General features: G+C 36.4%; 2 protein-coding genes and 1 long non-coding RNA gene across 6 annotated transcripts in view; all 3 read left to right on the top strand.

The window, feature by feature from the left end:
- The first annotated feature begins 3,957 nt into the window (after positions 1 to 3,957).
- On the top strand, positions 3,958 to 7,013 carry LOC143306147 (uncharacterized). Its single transcript, XR_013063589.1, has 5 exons — positions 3,958 to 4,078; positions 4,604 to 4,778; positions 5,304 to 5,478; positions 6,004 to 6,178; positions 6,680 to 7,013. It is a non-coding gene; the product is annotated as an uncharacterized LOC143306147 (long non-coding RNA).
- A 3,800-nt stretch (positions 7,014 to 10,813) lies between these two features.
- LOC117600880 (macro domain-containing protein PG1779) lies at positions 10,814 to 12,434 on the top strand. Of its 3 annotated transcripts, none has more exons than XM_034316880.1 (6): positions 10,814 to 10,933; positions 11,042 to 11,261; positions 11,461 to 11,718; positions 11,793 to 11,909; positions 11,968 to 12,176; positions 12,251 to 12,434. In XM_034316880.1, exons 2-6 carry the CDS (start codon positions 11,240 to 11,242, stop codon positions 12,335 to 12,337), a joined length of 693 nt encoding a protein of 230 aa, XP_034172771.1. In that variant the 5' UTR covers positions 10,814 to 10,933; positions 11,042 to 11,239; the 3' UTR covers positions 12,338 to 12,434. The 3 variants fall into 3 exon arrangements, with proteins under 3 accessions (XP_034172771.1, XP_034172772.1, XP_034172770.1); XM_034316881.2 differs by having other exon boundaries at positions 10,817 to 10,933; positions 11,039 to 11,261; XM_034316879.2 differs by having other exon boundaries at positions 10,849 to 11,062; positions 11,135 to 11,261.
- A 5,108-nt stretch (positions 12,435 to 17,542) lies between these two features.
- LOC117600878 (serine/threonine-protein kinase MARK2) overlaps positions 17,543 to 18,185 on the top strand; it is a 41,943-nt gene continuing 41,300 nt past the window's right edge. For both annotated transcript variants that reach the window (XM_034316876.2, XM_034316861.2), the window contains exon 1: positions 17,543 to 17,680. The gene's annotated coding sequence lies outside the window, so the exon portion shown is untranslated. The remainder of the gene's footprint in view (positions 17,681 to 18,185) is intronic.

Genomic DNA, 18,185 nt, shown 5'->3' on the forward strand with positions numbered 1-18,185 from the left:
ACGATGAAAATTAATTTAAAAAAAAAAAAAAAAAGCGCGTGACTTTACTTGTTAATGTAGCAATCAATTTGATTTAAATGATTTAATTTAATTTGATTGAAAAACAACATATAGTAAACAACAGTTAAAAAAACAACAGTTCACAATGACGAAGTTATACTTGATGACGTCATTTGTAGAGAAAATGTAATACAATTTGCAATTTAACATGTTTGCTACTAGAATCACGTATATCTATCAAAATATTTTGTATCATATGTTTTAAAATATCTGCAATTCAGAGTCTATCACAAAATCCATAAAATAATATAATATAATAATATGCATAGTCTATAGTCTATATGCATAATATTTCTTTGTTTTATGTTATTTCATAATATAAGAAAAGAAATAGTCTATGATGAACGAATTTCTAATTAAGTGCTATTACTGAACATGTTAAATTGACAATAGATATCTAGTGAGCATAGTGACTGTAAAAAGTAGTAAAAAAGATATTAATATGTACTTAAATCAGAATTGAAGGATGACTTTCCATAAAAAGAAGGAAAGACATCCTTTGGTGATGTGCGATGATATCCCACGATGTCCAACGATGATCTTCTTTCTTCGACTACTCAATGAATCAGCTCAAAGATTCCATAAAAATGTGAAATATATTGAAAATGAGTGTCACACACAACGACCAACTATTAAATAGAATAGCTGTCCGAAGCATGCAACAAAAAAAAAAGGAATTTTTGAACAGATTTCATTGAAGTAGTCCTTTTTCGTCCGGGCCTAGAGCCGCGGGCGACCTTACATACTAGGTATAGACCAAGATTTAATCAAAATCAATTAACTAAAAAGTAATTGATTCCGATTATACTACCCCAGGTGCAGACTTTTCACCGGACCTATAAGCCTACCCGAAAGAGAAATGTGAGCGGTCTGCTTTCCTGGCCCTTCCTACTTACATCTAAATCACACACTCCAGAAGTAAGCTACCTGCCTGCCTATCCCTATATTTAAAAAAGCAAAAATCATTCATTCCAACACACACAATCCACGGTACTCACACATAACACCTGGGTGCAAGCCTACCCTAGAGAGAACGTCCCGGGACGCCTCCGTCACCCAAGCTTGTAACACACACATTTATACTTTATGTACGTACCATTTCCTGTAATCGACTGACAACGTAGCGTATATTGCGTTATTATTAATATAATATTAATGTCATATAAAACTATTATTGGAATGTAAAATTATTTATGCTATAATGCTGACTTTGAGTCATTCTGTTCTTTACAAAACTAAGTACAGTAATAATTAGTATTTCATTGATTTAAAAAAAGAATATGGTATTCAAATGGTAAATTTTCTTCATATATTGTAAAATATTATTTTGATTTTTATACATGAAATATTCTCAAACAAGTATCCATTCAATGTAATATGATTGTATGATATTATACATACAGTATGTAATATGGAAAATATTGATTAGATATGTAATATATTTATTCTGTATGTATTTATATAAACTATTTAAGTTGAATAATAAAATCGACGTACATTCCACTAATTTAAATACACACACACACATGTGAAACGTACATCGTGCACAATACGCTAATACGTTTGTCAATCGCTGTAATATTCCTTAATTCTAAAACCGTACCCACCGCCCTTACCCACACAACGCACACCTGGGTTCGTTGATGAGCTCAGGCTAATAAGTAATGAATACGGGCAAAGAAATAATACACCTACCGTGTGAAGCTGAAAATCCTAAGCTAAAATGATAAATTAGTACATAGTAAAGCTAACGGGCTAATAAACATTTTAAATTTGAAAATAAATTATCGTGTAAAACATTCTTACGTTGAAACTATGTTTTCTTTGAACTGATGAGATTGAAATTGATTAGAAGAATAAAACATTAAAAAATGATTCTATTTATAATACAAGACTCCGATAAAATAAAAAATTGCAATTGAATTAAATAATTATTAAAATAATTTTATTAAAATAATTAAACTGTATTTAATCATAGCTAAAAAAAAAAATATGTAAAAAAAAATCACTCTACTTTAAGCAAAAACTTGAAGTATCTGTTAAATGGATCTATATCTGTTGGAAATGCAATTTAATAATTAATACATGTAATACATCCTCGGTTGATTGCATGTCGAAGTAAATTGTCCAAGTTACATCAAATGTACATTCGAAAATGTTACTTCGACGTTAGAATCTAACCGCCGCGAAATGTCTTCTTGCTCATAAAACATATTTAAATCAACAATATTTTAATATACTGCATTGAAATATTATAGTATAGTCAATCTATTGTAGCAAATGTACGTAATATTTACTGCATATAAAATATACAAATTTTGTATACATTATCAAAATTTAAGTATCTTTTAATTAAAAAAATATTTTAAAAGTTGTATTTTATTTGTGAAATCGGAGGGTCATCCGACTTCTATCCTACAAACTAGTTTTTAAAAAGAGACAAGAAGACCCTAGCCTGAACTAAGAAATACAACAATATAAAAATGAAAAAAGATATGAAAAATATGTAACATATTTCCATGAGTATCCATCCACTCATGGGTCACTATGCTCACTTAAAATAAGAATAAAATTTGTAACTCTTGGGGCTCACCCAACCGGTGACTGACTATTGAAAAGTAGCTGGAAGAAAGCACCCGGCGGATGGTCTCCTAAGTAGATTGATGATGTAGACTAGTGTAGTAGGTAGGATGTTGACATACAGGCACTAGTTGATAATTCGGTAATTAGAAGAACAATAATATTACATTTGTGCCATTTTAAATTTACCGTAATAATTTACTACAACTATTTAATAATAAAACTTACCTTTAATTTGAGGAAGATTCATTTAATAGTTTTATATGAGGCTTTTGATGTTTTATTGTAATGTACTTCTGCAACAAAAAAGAACACACAACAATAATATTACATTTAAGCCAGTTTAAATGTACCGTAATAATTTACTGCAACTATTTAATAATAAAACTTACCTTTAATTTGAGGAAGATTCATTTAATAGTTTTATATCAGGCTTTTGATGTTTTATTGGAATGAACTTCTGCAACAAAAGAAAACAAATTTTTTCACATATATGTATACATCAGTGGTACATCGTGTATATTTAACCACTTAATATTTCAAAAAATGTCCATATTCACAAAACAAAAATTTTTGAATAAATATTTTTTAATTCTTTAACATTAATTAAATTTCCATGCCTACTATATTACTATACGTATTATTCATTGTATAAAAGTTAATTTTGAATTGAGATCATCAATAATCAACAAATACAAAAGCTTAAACACTGGTTAGAATAAGTGAGACATTTGAATTCCCCGCCAAAAAGTATTGAAGATTATCGACGCCATATTGAAATAAAATCAAGATTACTTTCCTCAATTTAAAACACCAAAATACAAAAAATAAAGTAGAAAATAACATAAGATATCAATAGTACTTAAGAAATTATCGATATAAAAGCAGAATAAATGAGGGAAATAATATTTTAATGCACATTTATATCGGCAGAATAGTCAACCACGGGAAGATCAATTATATCAATTTATAACAATTAATTATGGAAAAAATGTAACAAAAACATGAAAAAATGCAATAATATTCAAGAAATTACTGATATAAACGGAAAATAATTCAGATTCTGCTATTCCAATTCGATTTTGAATTCACAGCAAGAGCAACAAATTTCAACTGACGCATTTTTAAAGAACACCTCGAATTGATGTAAAAATTCAGGAATCAAGACTTCTCCCCAGCTATTCTTTCTATTTTTTGTACTTGCAACACCCGAAAGACAATTTAATTTAATGTTTGAAGATAATTTAATCTTACCTGTTACAGACACGTGCATAACGGACGAAGTGTCGAAGAGAAATGATGCACTGCGTCACAGATCGACGCACTCGCTCACACAAGGACGTGTCTGATTGGTCGAAATGAGAGGACGCCAACATGGCGCGACCAATCACAGCCATTGGTAGAAGTTTCGTATAACTTCGAAACTTTAATACTAAACGTAAGGGAAAGGTTCGTTAAAAACTATCGACGCCATATTGAAATAAAGTTAAGATTACTTTTTTCAACTTCAAACGCCAAAATATAGGAAATCAAGTAGAAAAAACATAAGATTCTAACGAAATTTAAGAAATTGTCGATGTAAAAGCAGAATAAATGAAGGAAATACTTTTTTATTTCGTATCTATATCGGCAGAATAGTCAGAAATGGAAAAATCAAGTATCACGATTTATAACAGTAAATTATGAGAAATATGTATTGAAAACATGAAAAAATGCAATAAAGTTTAAGAATTTATTGATATAAAGGGAAAATAATTCAGATTATGTTCTTCCAACTTCATTGTCAATTCACGGCAAGAGCAAAAATTTTAACCTTACGTATTTTTGAAGATAATGTCGAATTAATGTCAAAAAACAAACAGCTAGACTTCTTTTCGGCTATTCTTTCTCTTTTTTGTATTTTCAACACCCGAAAGACAATTTAATTTAATGTTTGAAGATAATTTAATCTTACCTGTTGCAGACACGTGCATAACGGACGAAGTTTAGAAGAGAAATGATGCACTGCGTCACAGATCGACGCACTCGCTCACACAAGGACGTGTCTGATTGGTCGAAATGAGAGGACGCCAACATGGCGCGACCAATCACAGCCATTGGTAGAAGTTTCGTATAACTTCGAAACTTTAATACTAAACGTAAGGGAAAGGTTCGTTAAAAACTATCGACGCCATATTGAAATAAAGTTAAGATTACTTTTTTCAACTTTAAACGCCAAAATATAGGAAATCAAGTAGAAAAAACATAAGATTCTAACGAAATTTAAGAAATTGTCGATGTAAAAGCAGAATAAATGAAGGAAATACTTTTTTATTTCGTATCTATATCGGCAGAATAGTCAGAAATGGAAAAATCAAGTATCACGATTTATAACAGTAAATTATGAGAAATATGTATTGAAAACATGAAAAAATGCAATAAAGTTTAAGAAATTATTGATATAAAGGGAAAATAATTCAGATTATGTTCTTCCAACTTCATTGTCAATTCACGGCAAGAGCAAAAATTTTAACCTTACGTATTTTTGAAGATAATGTCGAATTAATGTCAAAAAACAAACAGCTAGACTTCTTTTCGGCTATTCTTTCTCTTTTTTGTATTTTCAACACCCGAAAGACAATTTAATTTAATGTTTGAAGATAATTTAATCTTACCTGTTGCAGACACGTGCATAACGGACGAAGTTTAGAAGAGAAATGATGCACTGCGTCACAGATCGACACACTCGCTCACAGAAGGACGTGTCTGATTGGTCGAAATGAGAGGACGCCAACATGGCGCGACCAATCACAGCCATTGGTAGAAGTTTCGTATAACTTCGAAACTTTAATACTAAACGTAAGGGAAAGGTTCGTTAAAAACTATCGACGCCATATTGAAATAAAGTTAAGATTACTTTTTTCAACTTTAAACGCCAAAATATAGGAAATCAAGTAGAAAAAACATAAGATTCTAACGAAATTTAAGAAATTGTCGATGTAAAAGCAGAATAAATGAAGGAAATACTTTTTTATTTCGTATCTATATCGGCAGAATAGTCAGAAATGGAAAAATCAAGTATCACGATTTATAACAGTAAATTATGAGAAATATGTATTGAAAACATGAAAAAATGCAATAAAGTTTAAGAAATTATTGATATAAAGGGAAAATAATTCAGATTATGTTCTTCCAACTTCATTGTCAATTCACGGCAAGAGCAAAAATTTTAACCTTACGTATTTTTGAAGATAATGTCGAATTAATGTCAAAAAACAAACAGCTAGACTTCTTTTCGGCTATTCTTTCTCTTTTTTGTATTTTCAACACCCGAAAGACAATTTAATTTAATGTTTGAAGATAATTTAATCTTACCTGTTGCAGACACGTGCATAACGGACGAAGTTTAGAAGAGAAATGATGCACTGCGTCACAGATCGACACACTCGCTCACAGAAGGACGTGTCTGATTGGTCGAAATGAGAGGACGCCAACATGGCGCGACCAATCACAGCCATTGGTAGAAGTTTCGTATAACTTCGAAACTTTAATACTAAACGTAAGGGAAAGGTTCGTTAAAAACTATCGACGCCATATTGAAATAAAGTTAAGATTACTTTTTTCAACTTTAAACGCCAAAATATAGGAAATCAAGTAGAAAAAACATAAGATTCTAACGAAATTTAAGAAATTGTCGATGTAAAAGCAGAATAAATGAAGGAAATACTTTTTTATTTCGTATCTATATCGGCAGAATAGTCAGAAATGGAAAAATCAAGTATCACGATTTATAACAGTAAATTATGAGAAATATGTATTGAAAACATGAAAAAATGCAATAAAGTTTAAGAATTTATTGATATAAAGGGAAAATAATTCAGATTATGTTCTTCCAACTTCATTGTCAATTCACGGCAAGAGCAAAAATTTTCAACTCACGTATTATTAAAGAAAACCTCGCATTAAAGTCAAAAATCAGGAATCTAGACTTCTTCTCGGCTGTTCGTTCTGTTTTTTGTATTTTTAACGCCCGAAAGTGAAATTAGTTTAATATTTGCAGATAATTTAATCTCACCTGTTGTGGAAGCGTGCAAAACGAACGATGCTTCGAAGAGGAATGCTGTACTACGCTACAAGTTTGTGCTGTCAACCGCACAGCGATGAATCTGATTGGTCGAAATGAAAGCACGCCGAATGGAACGACCAATCACAGCCATTGGAAGAAGTTTCGAAGTGTTTCTCAACTTTAATGCTAATCGTAACGGAAACGTATATATAATGAATACCAGCGAAAAAATTAATAATGTACTTTTTTAGCAACACCCGTCTTGTATTATCTTTCATATTATTGTAATTATGTAATAAATAAAGGGAAATATTACTTTAATAACACTTTCCTATGGCGTGATTTTGCTAAGAAATATTTAATAATATATTATTTCAGATATAAATTCCGACACTTATGTACAATGTATGCATAAGCGAAATATTAATATGTACAAAAATTATAATCAATCAAAAAGGCATAGAATTTTCACCAGCTAGTAAAAGTATTGTAGGAAATACTAATCAAAGATAAAAAAGAATTCAATATGCCCATAATAATTTATGGGGATTTTAGCTCGCAAATCGATAACCACAATCAAGTATAGAAGAATTAGTAACAGAAGGAACAAATTTAACACACAGCAGAAAAGCAGAAGATATTGCACTAAATTGTACAGGAATATGCTATGGCAAACAATGAAATAAATTGGCTTGATAATACTAGATAGATACAATCACATTTCAAGAAAAAGCAGGTATTTAAATAATATTAATGGAAATTTCATTTTTCAATAAAAATCAAATGGAAAATCAATAAAGTGAAGGACAATGCAGAAAATGAAGTTGACACAGTGAATGGAAGATTCATTTGAAATAATATAAAGTATAATCAATATCTAAACATATTAGCAACTTCAGTAATAGCGACTGAAGTACCAATAAAAACTTTCAATAACAATATAATTGCAAAAATGAAAATAGATGCAAACAGATCTATTGATTAGGGATAATAATGCATAAAAAAAGGAGATAAGGCACAGATTAAAAGAAATAAAACATGGTTTGATTAAAAATGATGCAAATCTTGTAGAAAGATATAGAACAAATTAAAATTAACAACATTCTGCGTACACAAATAGCAAATGGAAAAAGCTTCTCCTTACAATTAATCAACAAAATATAACATTGTCTTACCATGTTTCTCCCTGGCATCAAACTTATATTTAGTACTATTATATCAATACTATTGTATTAAATATAACATAAATTTAGAGGAGGATAGGAAAGCTTGATATACTCTTGTATTATCTGCTTAATGTACAATAGAAAACTGTTTGTTATTTTATAAAATACTCTCAATCGATATGAACAAATGAGTGATTAGTCTGATTTTGTGTGGCTGTGAAACATAGGATTACTAAAATTTTATTTATTTTGTCTAAAATGCTGCTTTCTTTTCTTAATTTATAAATCTCCCTGTCTCCTCTATTACTGTAATTTATATAAAATATCTGTGCCTTATCATAAATATTAGAAGGGTACAGCTAATTGTAAATAAACTGATATAAGTATGAACACTGTACTTACCCTTACATTTAAGTAAAGATTATGTTAAGCAAAATACATAAATATAATCACCATAAAATATAAATACAGAGAAATAATAATTAAGTGTAAAAAAACTAACAGAATAAGTATCTTTATTCTTCAATCAAACTATTATATAAAAATCTGTTATATTGGAGCCATATTTTTTTTTATATTAATAAAATAGCATTCAATGAGGACAATAAAATATTCAAAAATGATTCTATTTTAAATGAGAAACTCTAATTTCAAACAGTGTAATAAAATAATTGATATTTTAAATGAGAGACTCTAATTTTGAAAAGTGTAATAAAATAATTGATATTTATTCATAAATACCGATACTATTAATCATAATAATAAAAAATGCTGATATACATATGTAGTTGTTACGTAAAAACTACTTGATTCTAATTATGTTATGTATTTCAAACTCTAATCAAAACATATTTAATTATAAAAAAAGGAAGTAGAGTATTTTATTTTTTTACTCACCAAACTAATAAGCAGATATTAAAGATTAGTTGGATAGAAACACTTTGCTGATGATCTCAGTTGGTTGATATTGAGAGATGATATATTAACATTGGTTCACCATTCTGTAATTATTAAAACAAAAACAACACTGCAATCACATTAGCAAGGATTCATTTAATAGTGTTGTATTTCTTTTGCAAATATAATTCTGTAAAATGGGAGAACATATTTTTGCAAACATGTGCTTCAGTGATACATCATGTGCACTCAACTAATATTTCAAAAAAACTACTCATACTTAAAAATATTTTTGAATAATTTTTCTTTAATATTAATCAAATTTCCATACCTATTATATTATTATTCGTGTTATTCATTGTATAAAAGTTAATTTTGAATTGAGATCATCAATAATCAAAAAATACGAAAGCTTAAACATTGGTTAGGATAAAGGAGATACTTGAATTTTCCGTTAAAAAGTATAGAAGATTATCGACGCCATATGAAGTAAAGTCAAGATTACTTTTTTCAGCTTAAAACATCAAAATGTAGGGCAGAAAGTAGAAAAAACATAAGATATTAACAGGATTTATGAAATCGTCGATATAAAAGCAGAATAAATGAAGGAAATATTTTTTTATTTCGTATCTATATCGGCAGAATAGACAAAAACAAGAAAATCAGATATCACGATTTATAACAATAAATTATGGAAAATATGTATTAAAAACATGAAAAAATGCAATAATGATCAAGAAATCTTATATATACAAAGCGCAAAGACGCTCGTCTGTGTCACTTTCCAAGACTTCTCCTCGGCTGTTTGTTCTGCTTTTTGTACTTTCAACACCCGAAAGACAAATTAATTTAATATTTGGAGATAATTTAATCTTACCTGTTGTAAAAGCGTGCAAAACGGACGAAGCTTCGAAGAGGAATGCTGCACCACGCTACAAGCTGCACACCCACTCACACAGCGACGAATCTGATTGGGCGAAATCAGAAAACGCCGAATGAAGCAACCAATCACAGCGTTAGTAAAAGTTTCGAATTGCTTCGAAACTTTAATAGTAATCGTAAGGGAAAGGTTCGTTAAAAATTATCGACGCCATATTGAAATAAAGTCAAGATTACTTTTTTCAACTTAAAACATCATAATGTAGGATAGAAAGTAGAAAAAATATGAGATATTAACGGGATTTAAGAAATTGTCGATGTAAAAGCAGAATAAATGAAGGAAATATTTCTTTATTTCGTATCTATATCGGCAGAATAGTCAAAAACAGAAAAATCAAGCATCACGATTTATAACAGTAAATTATGAGAAATATGTGTTGAAAACATGAAAAAATGCAATAATGTTAAAGTAATTATTGATATAAAGGGAAAATAATTCAGATTCTGTTCTTCCAACTTCATTGTCTATTCACGACAAGAGCAAAAAATTTTACCTCACGTATTTTTGAAGATAATGTCGAATTAATGTTAAAAAACAAACAGCTAGACTTCTTTTCGGCTATTCTTTCTCTTTTTTGTATTTTCAACACCCAAAAGACAAATTAATTTAATATTTGGAGAAAATTTAATCTCACCTGTTGTGAAAGCGTGCAAAACGGACGAAGCTTCGAAGAGGAATGCTGTACTATGCTACAAGACTGCACACCCACTCACACAGCGACGAATCTGATTGGCTGAAACGAGAGCACGCCGAATGGAACGACCAATCACAGCGTTGGTAGAAGTTTTGAATTGCTTCGAAACTTTACTAATTTAATAACTTATCAACATATATATGTGCGTGTGTTTGTTTTAGATTAGAAAAATTTCGGACACGGGTGATCGTGAACACGAAGAATGTTGTCTCTTGTACCGGCTTTGTCATTTCGTTTAGTGGAGTTGCATTCCTTATTGTCTGTACCGAAGAAGTGTTGTTGAATAAGAACGTTGGAATCACTTCTTAGCTTCTAGTTAGGGGGGATTTAAGCTGTAAAGCGCAATAGTTTAACAATCTAATTGTAAGTAGACAGGATAAGAGGATTATTAAGGAAGATGATGGTTTGCTCGTTTCTCCATCAGATGTCGACACAGGCGCTTAGTTACTCTAGCGACAAATTCGTTTCTATATACGTTTACACCGGTCATGATCGTAGCTGAAGGATAGAAACAAAACAATCAGTTTGTCGTACATAATTTCTTTAATAAGGTCAGGTCTGATGCGAAAGGAGGAAAATTTGAGTTCTGATTTGATTATCCATTTCAAGGAGTGATGAATCAATGACTGACACAAGTCGTTAACGTTTGTTTGCAGTAGAAGATTATGTTCGTTCTGAGAGTAAGAGACGTCAAGATACCAAGGGCCGAGTAAACTGCGTAGAAGTGAGAGGAGAAATTGTTTGATTTCCAGGCGAGCCACTCCAATCGTTTTGCAGTAATCACTGTATTTCGGCCATTCATTCAGAATTTCTTGGGTGGAAAGAGTTTTGCCGCATCCGTCAGTCCTGAGGCGAAGATGTCGTTCGAAGAGGAAAAACGTAAGGGATAGAAATACTTTCTTTATTTATTTCGATAGTTACATAAGCTTTATTCGTGTTGATCATTCGAAACGATGAGAATTTGAGATGCAAATTATCGTCCTTCCAAAATCCTGTACACGGTTATGTTCATTTGCGAACGTGACGAACAGAACATAGCAGGAAAAATTGGTTGATTGTCGTTGTTCCTGTTGAACAGAGAAATTCTTGACGATGCCGTTAGAGGAAAAAAGAAAATATTACAAGGGAATCGTAACCACGTTAGATGAAATTCCAACATGGGTGGAATACTGGAACAAAAATAAATCTAATATCGGTCTAATGAACCTCGAGAAAATCGAAAAAGTCGACGAAGATGTAACTAAGAAAATTTCGATATGGCAAGGTGATATCACGTCTCTTGAAATAGATGCGATCGTTAATGCTGCAAACTCGAGTCTGCTTGGCGGTGGTGGAGGTACATAGAAATGTTTATTGGAAACACTTGACACACAAGTATGCTAATATTAAAGGATACAAAATATTCTGCAGTTGATGGAGCTATTCACAAAGCTGCTGGACCAAATTTAAAGAAAGAATGTGCTACTTTGGGAGGATGTCATGTCGGAGAGGCTAAAATAACCGGGGGTTATATGTTGCCTGCAAAGTGTTAGTATACTAGATCAGGTTGAAAAAGCAAGCTTCTTTCACAGATGTAATGTTTTAGATGTCATTCATACGGTTGGCCCGCAAGGGGAGAGACCAGAAAAGTTGAGGGAATGTTACGAAAACAGTCTAGCAGTTGCCAGAGAGAATAAGTTACGCGTAATCGCTTTCCCTTGCATATCGACGGGAATTTATGGATATCCTCAAAGACCCGCAGCCAATATAGCTCTGTCGACGGTTAAGAAGTTCCTACTCGATAACAGAGACGCAGTAAGAATTCATCTTGGTGACGTATGATCGTCGAAAAAACGTGTCGCGATATTGATATCTATTTGAAATTGCAGATGGATAGAATAATCTTTTGCCTGTTTCTGAAAAGCGACAAAGACATATACGAGGAGTTGTTACAGAAATATTTTGCTATCGATTAAATTACCTGCCGGCAGATCATTATTTTAAAATTAAATTCAAGATAAGCAAAGTAAAACTGTACGAGTGTATAAGCCCAATAATATTCATAGAAAAATATCAGAAGACGTATCTTTCCTAGACATCTCCTCCACTCGAATCGTTCGAGAATCGTCGAAAAATAGTTAAATCGAATCGTTCAAAAGGGGTATGGTGAATAAAAACAATTCAAATGTTCGCGGGTAATCGTGTCGTTCCTCGTGACGTAGCGGATCGGTGATTGGTGCGATCGTAGCGCCACGACTTTACTGCTCGTCCGCATCGTGTTTCGGCCCGACGACGGCGCGTCGCCATCTTGAAAAATCGAAGTGTGGTAATGTCTGTATGTGGTAATAGGTGGGGGACGGTCGTTAATGTGGTGCGTCTCGTGCAGAAAATCTGTCACAAATGGGTAAATATCTCTTGTATTGAAAAGGCTCGATTAAAGGGCTGTTTGATTTTGTATTTATCGTATCGGACGAAACAGCATAACGTTGATAAACGAAGCACACCCATCGCCTCGTAGTGCTCTCGCCGATCTGTCGTGGCGAAGGTGCGCTCTCTCGAGCAAGATCGCGGCTAGTGAGTAGTGCGTGCGTTTAAAATACAGTGTCATATTTGTGAACCTTTTTACGATTTAAAGGCCGATCTCGATCGCGTCCCACGGTATCGTGAAAAGTAACGCGTTGTCGTCGCGTCGTCGAACGTCTAATGCAGAGTATGTGCGTATGCGCGTTCGCGGCATGAATATTCTTGGATACGTTGCTTCGTAAGGAACGTTCGAAAAGAAGGACCAAAAGTATTGGAGTGACGCCTTCGAAACAGGACATAGATTGTACCACGTCGGTGTTTCTCGTTCTCTCGCACGGTCGTTCGGACAAGGCGGACGTACGGACGGAGTCCCGTAATCCTGAATGGCCGCCGCCACCGCTTTCTAGGTTACTGACGGACACTCAAAGAGAGCGACAGAGAAAACAAGCGAGAGAGACAGGGTGCGCGCGAGATATAGAAAGAAAGAGAGAGAGAGAGAGAGAGAGAGAAGGGCATAGAAAGAGAGCGAACGAAAGAGTGAAACAGAAGGGGTGTAGAGAGAAAGAGAAAGAAAGATACCGAGCAACCGCGAGCGCGCGCGCGCTCGCGATTCCACATACGACCGAATACTGATGTGCGGCCACCGAGGTACGCGTTCGCCACCGTATCCCGGGTGTTTTTCTCGCGTACGTCGCCGATCCCAGATCGGAGGCTCGCTGCATGCGGCAGACGAGGCTTGAGTCGCTGGTGCTGCTACTGCCGTTGGTGCTGCTGCCACCGCCACCACCGCCGCCGCCACCACCGCCACCACCGCCGCCACCGCCACCGCCGCTTCCACCGCTGTCCTCGTCGCGCACCTCGACATCGACGCCGAGGCTTTACCTTAGATAAACGCGTGCTGCTTTCGTATTCGTACGCGTGTATATGCATCTTGACGCGTACGTATCATAACGAACCAGTGATATATTCCCGAACGTGTTGCATCCTTTACCTACCAGTACAAGTGGGTGTGGGTTTTGTTCGTATGGCTGGCGTGTGTGTGCGCGCGTGTGCTCGCGTGTACGTGCCGTATGTACCTGCGCTCGCGCGCACTGTGCCCATGTATGACTGCTCGCTTGCGTGCACGATCGTGTAAGCGTGGTAAGTATCCAAAAAATCAGACATAACGGGGAAGGGGTTACCAGCGAAGCTCGTCGCGAGGAGAGACGCTACGCTTTTTTCCTTTCTCTCCTTTCTGTCTCCCTCCGATTTGGCTACGAAAAGGCTTCCTTGCTCCTGTCCCCGGCTTCCCTTCTTATTTTCGTTCCCGTTCCCGTGCTCGTGTTCGTGCTCGTCGTTTCTAACCCCACATTTTCCTCGTTCCTCTGTCACGATCACGTTTCGAAATTGACCAAGGAAACGCGTTCCTCCTTCACGCGCCCGGCCGTCTAATTACTTTTATTCCAATTCGATTTGCGTATCGAATTTTCCCAATTGCTCCCGACATGACACGTTCGCATACGTACTTTTTCGTCTTGTTCAAGCTATCGTTCGATACAAGACACAAGTGAAACGGCAACATTCACGGAGCGACGTACATATGTACGTACATACATAAGTTCGTGTATCGTGCTCGTGTCGTTTGACAGTTCGAAAGCGTTTTCGAGACCGCCCACTTCCTCGTGCACGCCGTGCGACACGATCGGCACAACTTCTTGCTCGATCGAAATGCTTCTTTTATTATCCGCCCGTGGCCCTCTTCTCCCTTTCCGAGGGTCACTCGCAGTCGTTCAAATTAATCACATTCGTTGCCGAATCGCCGTGGAAACGACTATCGCGACAACGATAGTCGATTAATCGATATCGAATATACATATATAAATAATCAAGCCAAGTTTTTTATCTCCAAACATTTTAAAAATTATTTTACATTTTTACGAATCGTGTCGTGGATGTTCTCATTCACGGTCGTCAAGGTACTCGCCGCTCGCATTAACAAACCGCTAGTATTGTTCTTAAAACGATGCGGCATTTCTCAAAATGCAAACACGGTCGTTGCGCGAAAAACGTTTCACCGATTCGAGAGCGTTCCTTTTTATCATTCTCACTGTTCACGTTGTCCTGCGACGAGTCCATATTGAAATCGACGATCAACAAACGCATCTTTCTTGATTCCGATGCTTTTACCTCGAATCCGAACGCTCGACACACGCGTCTACGAAATAATCCCTCTGAGCGAGAGTTCATCGTTACTCGTCAGCTACGATTTATTCTTGGATTACATTATGGAACCCCGGTTCTCGTGGCTTTATGTAATACTCTTGCCTCGTGGGCATCGCTTCAGAATCGGAGGCGAGGTAAAAACAAACGAAACAGGGAAACTCTACTGTAATTCGTACTCCGTTCCCATCCCGAAACTCCTGGCTTCTTTGCGTTTATGTTCTCCAGCCGCGAAACGATTATGGCTAGACGTTCCGTTTCGCGTGTAAGGAAAAGGATCGTGGTAAATAGCGGTCGTGGCGGTGTTTGTTGCGGTGCGGGCGGTTCTGGAGGCGCGGGCATATCTCGGAGCTCCGTGCGTACCGGTGACCCAGTTTGTAGGGACACGGACTAGGACCTAATTCCGCGCCACTCCGACTAGCCCACTTTCGTCTAACGCAACCTATTACTTTAGTACATCGAAGGGAGCAATTTTGCGTTTGCGATCTTACAGCTTAGGATACCGAACGTCCGCATCTGCCCGGCTGCCTTTCTCTCGCGACATTCGGGAGAAAAACTTTTCTTCGCTCCGTGAAGAGCGGAGGTCCGTCACTGAACCTCGAGCTACGTACATGCTCGCGCTTGTCGCTATTATTAGTCGACGATGTCTCACAGGTGTCGAGCGAATAAAAGTATATTCGAAACACCTGTTTCTTCAGCTAAGAAAACCGTAACCCGGTGGAAGGATTCGAATCGCGAAACGATTACCATTAGGATTACCGAGGGATCCGGTCGTGTCTCAAAATTGCTTTGCATAAGGCGCGTAAAAATGTTTGCGTAACGGAGCAGAATTTTTCCGTCTTTCGAATCGAGCCGGTTAAAAGTCGAACGGAGAATTCGTTTCAGGAATCAAATGACCGAGTTTCTCCGTGTTATATGTCTCCTTAATATTTTATATAGTCGAGCTGTCTGTGGCTTTTGTGTCGTAAGGCGGTCGACCAAAGGCGGAAGTGTGTCGATCCTCTCACTTTATGCCTCGCGCCTCGGCAAAAGGGGTGAAGCGAGCGTCGCGAATTTACTCTGTTTACGCGATTTGCGAATATCTTTCGGGTCGAACAGCATCTTCTTCCGAGTTTCCTTGAAAGTTTCAAGTTCGCAGACATCCGCTGGCGCTCGTAAATAATAAATCTTTCTCCTTCGAGTGAATCGTTTCGTACTTACTTACATTCGTTTAAGTCACAGTGTCGTCGCCGGCGAGTAAGAAAAATGGTTCGCGTGCCATGTATGTTTTATGCGGGCGAGAAAGTTGCGAAAGAGTAATGCTCGGTCTTTAAAGATCACGAACATAGTACGTGTATCGTTACCAGAGGAAATCACGAGATTTTCACCGCGATTCTCTCTCGGCGTGCAACAATTCGATTTTCGTTTCAAAACGATCTCCTCGGTGTTATTAATTTCCACGCCGAACGACTTTCGCCAACCTTATTCTGTTCGTGCAATTCGTGCAGAAATAACGTGCAAACACCGCGCGCAATTTACAGACACTTTTGTACGTACTGTTTTCTTTCGTTGTCCCTCTTTTCCTGTTGCATTGATTGGCCGTTTCCGCGGCTTCCTGTTCCATGCAACCGGATCGACTCCTTGGCAGAAATCAAACCGGGGGAATGTCGTCGAACCGCGACGTTTTATTTCGCGACACGATTCACCCTGCGAATTTTCTTCCATTCAAACTTCGATTTTCTATTTTCGCGAACGTATAAATAAAACGACGTTTATATTCGAAGCTTTTAATCCTTCTATTCCCCGCTTAAATATCTTACGGACTATAAGCTCGATGCTCCAATTAAGATTCCCGCTATATAGTTTAGCATTCAGTGATACCAGTATAGCAAGTATGATTACATCGATTGCACTCGTACAATCGTCAACCGCATTTCCGTGAAAACTTCAGAAACTTGCGTCTTGATTTAATCTCTCTAACACATTCTTAATATAGGGTGTATACTATTCTTTGAAATAGCGTGCATTTTGTATACTTTCAAATATGTGCCTTGTCTTGTGAATAATAAATGATAATAAAACGGGAGAATTCTCTCACGGAGCAGACGAGCGAGAGTCAAAGTTGGCCCGATGTTACATTCCGATGTACGACCGGCAGCAAGGTATGATTCACTCTCTCGCCTACCTGTGTATAGGTCCGTTTCGATGGCTGACCTAATGCAACAGGGTCCGTGTCCTCGTTTGTATCGTCTCGTAAAATATTGAGCTCTCGTCGAACCTCGAAACCGACTTCGATCCCGACGATCGACCATCTTCGGCGTTATCAGCGGATTCTAAACGTCGCGTTTCTTTTTCTGATCGATCGTCGAACAGTAAATTCGAACGAGGCACAAGCATTCGTAGGCTGTGGAAATTCGTCGATCTTTTCAAAGGAGAAAGAAATCTTGCTAATATTTCGGGTGCATTCTGTTTCAGGCGTAGGGGGAGAGGGTGCATCGTCGAACCGTTGGAGGGTTTGAGGCAGTGAAACTGGCTGGCCTACAATGTCCGCTAGTATGCGGAGCACTCTACAAACTGTTCCAGAATCAGTGCCGGCCGACCACGTCACAAACTCCAAAGTGAGTAGAGAAAATATCAGACACGCCAACGCTCGTTTATTCGTAGCTCTTCCGTATCCACGACGAAACGGCGACCAAATTAACGAACGCGTTAAAAAACGCAAGCAAAATTTCCTCGTGATCGTCGTTTGCCGACCTTCTAACGCGTGTTCCTTCGTAACCGAACGAGGGTTGAAAATGTCACGAGTGCACCCTGTTTGCTGGATTCACCGGTGACCCTCTGATCGATCATGCGCGGCTTAATACAAGCTCATGGTTCGTTTGTTTCCCAAGTCGATACACAAGCTCTAGTCTCAAGACGCGTCGATTCTCAAGAATGTCGCCCAACGACGCGATCATGTTTTTGCTGAAACTTTAAAACAGAAGCAAATTAGCAGAACCGGTAGAAACGAAGCGGCGTTGTTTCAGTTAGAGAAAACACGGTCGTCGTTTCGTCGGTCGATAATGTGCCTCGTCACGCAAAACGTGTTAAGGGTATGGTTCGAACGATTACGCTCGGTAAAAG

This window comes from Osmia lignaria, chromosome 16, assembly GCF_051020975.1.
Source record: "Osmia lignaria lignaria isolate PbOS001 chromosome 16, iyOsmLign1, whole genome shotgun sequence".
Taxonomy (NCBI): domain Eukaryota; kingdom Metazoa; phylum Arthropoda; class Insecta; order Hymenoptera; family Megachilidae; genus Osmia; species Osmia lignaria.

Coding starts and splice junctions, on each gene's coding strand:
- LOC117600880 (XM_034316879.2), top strand. Junction 11,262..11,460: donor GTCGTTCGAAGAGGAAAAAC/GTAAGGGATAGA, acceptor CCTGTTGAACAG/AGAAATTCTTGACGATGCCG. Junction 11,719..11,792: donor TCTGCTTGGCGGTGGTGGAG/GTACATAGAAAT, acceptor AATATTCTGCAG/TTGATGGAGCTATTCACAAA.